The sequence below is a fragment of the Rhea pennata genome, chromosome Z, assembly GCF_028389875.1.
Source record: "Rhea pennata isolate bPtePen1 chromosome Z, bPtePen1.pri, whole genome shotgun sequence".
In the NCBI taxonomy this organism is placed as follows: domain Eukaryota; kingdom Metazoa; phylum Chordata; class Aves; order Rheiformes; family Rheidae; genus Rhea; species Rhea pennata.
In genome coordinates this window covers 54,376,889-54,387,087 of record NC_084702.1, presented here as the reverse complement: position 1 = coordinate 54,387,087, position 10,199 = coordinate 54,376,889, and the positions used below count along the sequence as shown (strand labels likewise).

General features: G+C 41.1%; 1 protein-coding gene across 1 annotated transcript; it reads right to left on the bottom strand.

The window, feature by feature from the left end:
* Positions 1-2,925: 2,925 nt before the first annotated feature.
* On the bottom strand, positions 2,926-10,169 carry MARVELD2 (MARVEL domain containing 2). Its single transcript, XM_062600495.1, has 6 exons — positions 9,165-10,169; positions 7,532-7,564; positions 6,238-6,374; positions 5,491-5,662; positions 5,062-5,112; positions 2,926-4,158 (listed from the first exon to the last, which is right to left on the bottom strand). The coding sequence occupies exons 1-6, from the start codon at positions 10,167-10,169 to the stop codon at positions 4,042-4,044; spliced, it is 1,515 nt and encodes a 504-aa protein (XP_062456479.1). The 3' UTR covers positions 2,926-4,041.
* Positions 10,170-10,199: the final 30 nt, after the last annotated feature.

The window sequence follows — 10,199 nt, the reverse complement described above, 5'->3', positions numbered from 1 at the left end:
CTGGCTACAGCGGAAATGCGTCAAGATTGGGTTCAACCTCTTGAATTACAGGAAAGTCACCAAGCATCCGTTTCTAGGGGGTGTCACTGTACATCCAAGACAGACAAGAAGTGAGGAAGAAAACATTTAAACAAAAGTACATTTCCTTAAACAGGAGTGAGAAACTTAACAATTAAATGCAAATGTTGTGTTTATCAGCAACAATCTCTAAATATACATGAAACAGAAGAAATTAATTTAAACACACACTGGGAAAAAACAGATGTTCCAGAGGAAAGCAATAAAAAGTACTTTCCCCCCCTCCCCATCTTCAGTAGTTTTAAATTAAGATTTGCTTCTAGGAGCTGAAATACAGTTGCAGCTTGATCTACTTTCATGCCATCTTTTCTTAAGAAGGGAAAAGTCCAAGAATTGGAAGTAGAGAAATAGGTTCAAGTTGATAATGGTAACAGAAGAGAGAAACATGTTTTTTCAGAACTAGTATGATTCTTACTGTCAAGGCCAATTGCAATACTGTAGAGGAATATAGGATATACAATCTTATAGATGATTGTCTAAAAGCTTCAAATCTCAACAAAATCTGGAGATTAACAAACTAAAAGCTGGGCAGCTATTTCTACAAATGTAAATCCATTACATTTTTCATTAACACCAGGATTTTTAGTTGATGTGCTGGCATAAGTCAAAGCTAGGCCACCCTAGTATACGAGGCACGTTTTAGCTTAAGTTCATTACACACTTTGCTTGCCCTGCATAAACATACAAGGTAGCAAGGAGTATGATGGTATCTTGATCACAGTCATCCAGCTGTTTATCAAGACAAACAAGTCCTTTTTGTCACTCAAGTCTGGTTTGAAAACTTTTGTATTCTTGGAACCTGCAAGTCCCTCTTGGACATTAGCCTGTACGGATCTGTCATGTCAGGTGGGTATCTCCTAAGAGGAAGATTAGAGGAAAGACGACTGCTGTACATACACTCAGTGGCTGAGGACAAGCTGTAATTGGAATAACATGCTAACTCCTCTGATGTAGGGCAATTATTATTTGCAAACTTTAAATGAGCATTATTTTCTTCTGCAAAAACTCAGTCACACTACTAAGGCCACGCAGCAGACATTTACATTTACATGCAACAATGCAGACTCACAGAGTGGAGTCTAGAGACCCCACACATGTGCCAGCCCTCGATACACTTGTATTAAGTAGAAAACTAATTTCAGTTTTGTTCAAATATACCTTCATTTTTTTAGGACATCAGGAGACCACTTTCCTTGACAGTTCTAACTGTAACTAAATCCAACTAAACTGACTCTCCATTTGTCTTGCCTTCGACGGGTTTCAACTCACAGCTACTCATTTGTATTTCACTGATCTCTTCCTCCAAGAGATTAAAGTGTTTCTTAGTCTAGTATTTTTATTTTTGTATGTTTAGAGTAGTTCTTTCTTCACAGGTTAGAATAAAACCAACTTGGCAGTTGTACACACCAAGCCCCCAGCCTCTTCTCCCACCTGCTTAGCAATGTTGAGGTCTCTAATGTGACCCAGGCTAAAGCCACTAATTTACCTTAACAGCTGCAAGGCATTGCTGCGCTGGACTTCCTAAGCTGCAGGGTGAGTGCCCGTGCCTGCTGTTCGATGCTCAGCACATGCTGCCACAATGCCTGGCACCAATCCTGCCCGAACCCCTATCAGTCACAGAACGGTGCTCCTACCCATCTTCTCTCTGCGACCCCAGCAGATCAGTCCAGTCGCCCGTGTGGCACCTCTGTGGGAGAGGCTGAGGGAGCCACAGGCAGTGTGTCCCGTCAGGTCCTTACCCATTCCAACGAGAGGCACAGCGTTCCCTTCTCCACAGCCCTTTGATGGAAACTCGGGCAGAAAAGAGAAGATGGATGGTTCTGCAGACACTCTGCCAGGAACTGATTTTTCAGAGAGAGAAGCTCAGACCACTGTCAAAGGGAGACTGGAGCTGGGTTTTCGTAGTACTAATAAGTCTTTCCCACACCAGCATATGGACTTGAAATCAGCCAGAGAAAACCATCAAGCAAGCAAGCCAGGGTGGGGTGGGGGGAGTGGGACTTTCAGCACTTTACTTGAGCCTTAAACTTTAATTATCTTCTCCTGGTACCTGACACAACACCCAGAACTGCCACTGAGAGAAACAGGAAATCTAAGCGTACAGTGAGCGTGCATTTAAACTGCAGGAGTCTGGACAAGGACATGTCTTATAAACAAAAGGGTTTTTTGTATCATTTCTGCAGCACAACAGCTATAAAACACCTGTCCCCAGCTCCCTTACAAGGTAGAGAGATTTCCTTTACATTGAAAGGAACGGAAACCTGAGCCAGAGAGAGGTCTGAGAAGAGAGTAAGGACAAGGGATGGCACCGAGTTCTGCCCAATTCAGACTGAAAAAGATATTGAGACCCCTTCCAGGCAGATGAGACTAAAGTCTGTTTCAAATGAAAAGGTGCCAAGTTTTCTAATTCTCTCAGCATTCCCGTAGTTTGTTCTGTTACATACTTCATCCAGCAGAACTCCTGGAATTAAACGGCTGATTAAATTGGAATGTCAACTTCTGATAAATACGAGAGCAAGTCTGAAGCCATTAGGATTGCAGTGTGAATAATAAGGGCTCAAAAATCAGATGGTAAATAACTCCCAGGGTGAGGCAAAGTACTACATCTGCACCACCAAAGATGCTATCGTTGTTCTAAACTGGAAACAGCTTTCCCAACTTCCTCCCTTTAAATTAAGGCCAACATTGAAAATTTACCTCTAAAGAAAACATATAATCATTAACAAGTCTTGAAGTAATCTTAATCAACACTTCTCATTAAAATGTCTTCAAAAACAACAGAATAACATGCTTATGCTTAAGATTTTTTTGAAATTAGAATGTATTTCAGAACAAAACATCCAGTGAAACAGCAGTTATAGAAAACTGTACAAAGAAATGGCTATCGATGCTTCCAACCATTCCAATCAGTAAAAAAAAAAATAAAATAATAAAATAAAGGATAAGGAAATTCTTTTTACGTAATTTTTCATATTTATGAGAGCATTCGCACATGCAAACTTATTTATCCCATGATATATTACACAAATTTTTACAGAACGTCTAGAAAGCATATCTATCAACAACACATTTTACCTGGCCTTATAGAAGATCCTTTATTGGTACTCTGATTGGGAATTAATTTTCTTCCACTTCATCTCTGAGTTCACAATCAGCTGCAATTAGGTAACCTTAAAATAATCCTAAACAAAAAGTCTTGTTCCTTGCTCATGAAGAAGAAAACCTTTTTCTTTTAGGCCCACAGATTCCCATCAAGATTATCCAAAAAAACTACGCAGAGCACACCAGTCTTTGGCAATACTCGTGGAATACTGACATGGCCTAATCCTCCATCTATGTTCCTTTATGGTCAAATATAAATTAATTACATCACCTCTACAGAGGAACATTAAAAACAAAAACAAAGACAAAAACCCATGGTGCTACACTTGCTTACATGGGAACTTATTTTGTAGCTCTTTTAAGTAAAATTCCCAATGATTTCTGACATACAGCAGAGCATATGAAGATGCAAATAGTCTTATTAAACTCAGTTCTGACTTGTCAAAACTATTCAAAATAGTTAGGTACTCAACAAACCCCAGTCAGTAATATCAGCTCAGCTCTTTTCTGATATCATACGGCCTATATATAAAGTCTAAAATTGTTACAGCATGTGTGTGGTGTTTAGAACTGCTTTCTCTGGTAGACAATACAATACTTGCAAATAGAAAAGTATGCATATGTAAGAACTGGCTGTGCACTAATAAAAGCAGAATACTAACACAAATTTTCTAAATTCATCTGGTAACTTCATTATATTGGATCTGTATGCAAAACCTATCAGAAATGCACAGTAAGTGACAAAGTGATTAAGAAAGTAACTGCTTTTCCCACAGGAAATTCTGAGAGTAAATAAATACTTAAAAAAACACATTTCTGTTTAAAAAAATATAAAATAGGATCCCCTTAGTCAAGGCAATGCTAAACTTGTACATTCCAATTCATAACTTTATCATAGTCCTGAATTCGTTGTTTTATGTGAGAAAGCTTATTCTTCAGGTATTCACAACGCTCCTTTTTCTCTAGAAACGTAGGATCCTGCCAAAAACACAAACCCCCCTTACATTAATGTTTATGCTTTCAGTTTCCTCCAGCAATAGCTCGTTACCAATGATGCCACTGATTAAGGACAGCACATAAATATCCTCAAAACACACACTTTTTCCTTGGCCACAATTTCTTACATCCATTCTTTTGCTGTTTACGCTTTTTTCAGGCTGAAGAGAGAGGTTCTGCTTTAACATGTCTTAGTTAATTAGTAAACAGAACAACTTTAATATAAATGTATAAATACAAATAGGTGCATTCTGGCATGTCAAATAAATCCCTTTCCCCTCAAAGCAATGAAATCTAACTACCGTTGATGCAAAATTTGAAATTAATTAATTAAAAAAAATCAACCAGATATTTGTAATATGTTATGTTTTTAGTGGAACAAAGGCACACATTTACTACCTGTATTTATAAACAACAAAGCAAAATCTCTTGGACTACAGAGAGAATCAGTTTCTGACAGTCCATACAAGCTTCGTGCCAAAAAGAAAACACAAAACTTCTTTTCAAGTGCAATACTGTACATTTCCTGTATTTTTTAAAAAAGCTGTGTTGGTTTTGTCAGTGAGTACAAATGAACTGGATCCCAAAAATAGTCAACAGTAACTGATCTTCTGAATGCTAGAGATGAGATAGGCTCTCAGAAGATTAAAATATTTCCCCCCCCCAACTCTAACATGATCATTATTCTCAAATGAGGTTGCTGACATAAGTAGAGTGCATAGTGTCCTAACTTTACCAGAGTTTAAAAGACAAATATACAAAACTCTGTAATAGCTAAGCATACCCTGAGCTGGCATGTTGCACCTAGTGTCAGGAATCCTGTCTATTTACACTCTCTTTGCTATTCAATAGATTCACTAGCAAAGTAAAGCTGGAAATACTCACATTTTTTTTCTTCTTGTATTCCTGCAAAACTCTTGATATCCTTTCCTGTTCCTAGTAAGGGAGACCATACATTTTTAACCATACTAGTACACTCCATTTCTTCATGTAAAATTTTACCAAATACTTGTTAAAAGTGAATTGCTCCTTTAATCAAATGCATTCTAATATATTTTACCTACTAGTTTTGTACTTGAGAACTAGCAAAAATACATTAACTGTAGCTTGTACAAAATTTGAAAGTAACTAACATAAAAAATAGAAAAACATATATACAATTTCCCCCAGACTTGGGGAAACTCTCTCTCCTACCAAGTCACTGCCAGCATTACAAGACATCGCTGTAATGAAGACAGTCAAAAACTGCCTAAAAACATACCTTCTTCTTCTTTTTTTTTTTTTTTTTTTTTTGTGCATTTCACAGGTACTTACATATATACTTCCGGGATTATAAGGCAGTTTTCTCATCAAAGCATCTAGCTCATCAAACTTCTTTAATACAGCATGAATTTCCCCTGATAGCTCTTTATATTCAGCAAACTGATCATTGAATACTGCTTTGTATCGGTCTCGCATTTCATTTGTTTGAATTGCTGGGTATTTCCTTTAAAAAAAAAAAAAAAAGTGCTTTTAAGGACTAATATTACAGACAGGGCTTCAACAAACACACAAACCTTTGACTTTGGTACTTTATTTCTGTACTGTTTGTTAATCTCATAACCTACTGAAATTTGCATATATGTAAAGCACTGAAATCTTTGCCAAGTATTACAAAAATTATTTTTATGATCTCATGCTTCATCACAGAATGGTCTAGCCTTGCTGCTTTAAGATTAATTATGTTACAGGTTCAGGAACTAAAAAGGACAAGAATTGTCTGTATGGTCTTCTGTTCCTTCAGTAATTATTGTATATGCTACATGTACAATACAATACTGTATTTTAACATTCGAGCTTTTTCTTTTTAATTTAAGATTCTTCATTTGTATTACTGTTTCTGTGCCGCTGACACCAGCCCCCATCCTCTCTAGTTTAACACTCACTTCAGTAAGATTCTGAGATCCACCACATGCAAAGAATGGCAGAGAAATCATGAAATGTATGTATGAGAAACACTGAGTGAAAAAACTGATTCAAATATTCTCCGCTAAGTTTGTTCATCAAAACTAAGTCACTTACGCTAAGTAGTCTGGCATCACTATAGGTTTAGGAATGTGGCCTGCAGGTATATGACCATTAAGTTGTTCAGGTTTCTCTTCCACTGATTTAAGCTGCCTGTAAGTGATCTCTTCTCCTGCACTGTCAATGCTTTCATACTAGGTTTTAAAAGAAAAAAAAAACTTTAATAAAAGTCAGATTTACTTCAAAACCAATATACATAAACTACAAAACATCTGACTAATTTGAAGACAGAGATACAAGGACTGAACAGAAGTACATGAAAACTGTATATATTATTAAAATTAGAAAATTAAGAAGGTGTTAGAGTAATATTTCTCACAAATAGTCATCTTACATTTGTCCTAATAGCTGTTCCAGTGAGAAATAAATACTTCTTGGAAAGATTTGTCCCATATGCCCCGAAAAAGTAATTTAAGAAAGTTTCCTTGGGTTTCTGTATAATCTGCGACTCTTTGCCAATGGACAGAAATCATTCAGTTCTCTCATGTCTGTTTTCCCTCGTTCCCTGTTGTACAACTCCGTGGACCCAGAAGCAACAACACATGGGAGTCCTGCCTCAGCGTATAGAAAGAAGGATCTTGATTCAGTATTGAAGTGAGCTACTGAGAAAACAGCAGTGAGAAGTTCACAGTATTTAATCAAAGGTATTTAAGACTGAAAGAAATGTCATTGATTCTCGGAGAATCATCAACATCTGCTGTATTAAGATCCTATACAATCTTCATATTGTATGCACTTGCATCTTTGCGCAATGGAAGCGCTAAAATCCTCCTCCAATATGACAGATTCTGGCATTTGTTGATATTTCAAAGCTCACAGGGTGGACTTTGGAGCAGCCTCAGATACAGGAGCAAACGTCAGCTCAATGAATACCTATCACTGTGCTTCACTGCCTCTTCTCCAATTTAAACAAGCAGTCAGGAGCTTAAAATAAATAAAGCCCTAAAACCTGCAACACAGGAGATGCTCTGCTGTTACAGTGATGTCTGCAACCTACTGTGGTGAATGCTGCGGGACTTGTTCAATGAAAGAGTAAGAGTACACACAGAGGCAGTCATCAGATTTGCTGACACTATAAACTTAAAACCTAGCCTAACTAGCAGAAACTTCTTTATGAGCTCCTTCTCGGTCTCCTGGGTAGAAGGACATTGTCTGGACTGCATTAAAGAAATAAACCTGATCTCTTCCTAGCAGGATAAAAACTAGAACCAGTCAATCAAAACAGAGTCACAAGAAAAAGAATAAACATTTGGAAATACCAGTCATGAAACAAATATAAATTGTTTCTTACCTTCTTTTCTGGTAAAGACGACTGTGTTTTCATCTATCAAAAAAAAAAAAAGCTTTAATTTCAGCATAAATAGTACACAAAAACACAGATTCTTAAAATCTAAACTCTATCAAAATCATATTGTACAGATAACTATGCATGCATATTTAAGTATGAACAAATTTAGAATAAGAAATAACTTTTCAGATCAGTAGATTTAAAAAACTGTTTAAAAATGGCAGAAAAAGAAGTCTCAAAAAACACAAAAAAACTCCAACCTAAAACAGTAACAGGATCTCCCCCAATAGCTGTAAGGAACAAATCAGATTAAATACTGCACCCAGTCACTTTTATTACTGCACATTCCAGCATATATTAACTCACTGACACTCTGAGGCCTAGGTCATGGCTTAGAAAACATTTCAGTGCTCTAACCAGTAACTCAACCAGCAGCTATCTTGCACAACACTCTCCAGAGCCTAACCTGTATTGTAAAAGCATTCTCTTTAGAAACAGTCTTAAGTGACTGGGATAAAATAACACTGAAAACAGCCTGGAGGAGTGAGCACTTTCTGCGTAATTCCAGCAATTATTTTTTTTTAACTTGTGCAAAAATTAAGAAAAGTTTTAATCATAGAACTGCAACTTATTTTTCAAAAGGGGAATCTTAGTTTTATGCAAGATACGGTACTTAAACTGCATACAGTTAAGTTCTTGACCAATCTGATCAATTTATCTCATTTACCTCTTATTTAAGAAAAATCAAAAAGCTTAACAAGGAAAGAACGCATAGAATTATTTGTTCTTGATGTTTTATAGCAATCCCTTCACGTACCTTGTTCAATCACTAAAAGAATTCGCTATAAAGAATCAAGATTCCCTCCCTCTTTTGCTTTCAGAAAAGGGAGAGAGGCACTAGAGGTCAGCACAAATACTCTAACGAAAATTGACCTAGGTTCATCCGCCTTTTTTTCCCCCTCCAAATTTATTATACGATAGCTGCAATTCCTAGATTTTTTTTTAAGGATTTAAAAAGAAAGAAACTGACTGGCTAGATGTTGGTGTCTCAGGTTTCCATTTTGTTTTTACTATTATCTATACTATCACAAGGAAAGCTAAGAAGACGTAAGGAAGTAGCTTGAAGTTATCTTTGAAATGCGAAAGTAACTATTCTTTTTACTGTCATTCACCCTAGCGCTTAACCTGCTGCAAGCACAGACTTCAAAGGCTTGGTGGCTTTAAGCCCTCCCCTGCTGAACGGCTGAACAGGCACATTGTTCACTTCGTCCTGTGTTTGGAAAACATATGCCAGGAAGCAGGTCATCAGCTGATGCAGGAAGAAAACTGAGCATTACAAAGAGAACAGAACCAGTTCCTTACCAAAGTCAATTAAAAGGAAAAAATAAATAAATAAAAGAAAAAGGAAAGCAACGTAAATTTGCACCAGGTATCTCAGAAAGTGACTTTTGTTCAGCAGTCTCGAATTCATCAGTAAGAGCAGCAAACGCGGTCGCCCAGAGGCTCTGAACTGCTGCGGGAGACGCGCTGGTCGGGCCTCGCTCCACGGCGCGAGCGGGAGCCTCCAGCCGCTCCCCGCCACGCCGCAAGTGCCGTGTTACCGACGGACTGACGGACGGCGTACCCGACGCCTTACCTCCCGCGCCGTGCGCTCGCGGTGCCTCCTGGCTCCTTCGTGCCTCCATAACTTCAGGGAGACCACCGCGCTGATTAAGTAGAGCACCACGGTGACGAACAGGAAGATTATCGCCGCTATCTGACCTCCTTCTACGCGGCAGAAGGTCGCGTTGATCGGCGTCTGAAACAGCTGGTAGTAGCAGAGCCCGCCGCGGTTGGCGTCGTTCACGTACACGATGGCCGCCGCCATGTACAGGAAGAACAGGGCCACGTTAACCCCGAACTCGGTCAGGGGCCACCAGCTCGAGTCCAGCAGGACCGTGCGGTAGTACCCGGACATGCCGAGCACCAGCAGCACGATGGTGGCTATCCACGCCGCCGCCGCCGCCACCAGCACGAACGGCGTTTTGGGCCCGCCGTAGTAGTAGCCGCCGTAGGCGCCGCCAGCCGCGAGGCCGTAGGGCTGCGAGTACCCGAACACGTTGTACCACTCGTTGTCCTTGTGCACGTAGGCCGAGACGCAGGCGAAGACGGCGGCGCCCAGCAGCAGCTCCGCCGCGCACAGCGCCCTCAGCAGCCCGGCCCAGGACTTCATGTAGGCGTAGCGCGCCCCGCCGCCCGCCGCCGCCCCGCCGCCCGCCGCCGCCTCGCCGGGCAGCGCCGCCCCGCCGGGCAGCATGGCCTCGCCGGGCAGCGCCGCCTCGCCCTCGGCGCGCCGCCAGCCGCCGCCAGGCGGCCAGGAGCCGGCGGCCGGCGGCGGCGAGGGCGGCGGCGAGCACTCCGCGCCCTCCGAGACGAACTTGATGTCGGAGGCGGCGCTGCCCCAGCCGGAGCCGCCGCCGCCGCGGCGCTTCCCCCTGAAGAAGCTTTTCCACGAGTCCGGGACGAAGCGCCGCACGGGCTTCAGCTCGCCCGGGCCGCAGGGCGGCTGCCGCGGCAGCGGCGGCGGCGGGAAGGCGCCATCGGCCGGCGGCGCCTCCGCCTCCTCCGAGCCCGCCGGCTCCTCACCGGGCCACCGCGGCATCGGCGACGCCTCCCGGCCCGGGCCCGGGCC

What these genes read in the sequence shown, in the direction of transcription:
- MARVELD2 (XM_062600495.1), bottom strand. Translation starts at nt 10,169, where the DNA reads ATGCCGCGGTGGCCCGGTGAGGAGCCGGCGGGCTCGGAGGAGGCGGAG. An exon ending in CGTCTTTACCAGAAAAGAAG is followed by an intron (nt 6,375 to 7,531) that starts GTAAGAAACAAT and finishes TTTAAAACCTAG; the next exon opens with TATGAAAGCATTGACAGTGC. An exon ending in ATAATCCCGGAAGTATATAT is followed by an intron (nt 5,113 to 5,490) that starts GTAAGTACCTGT and finishes CTCCCTTACTAG; the next exon opens with GAACAGGAAAGGATATCAAG.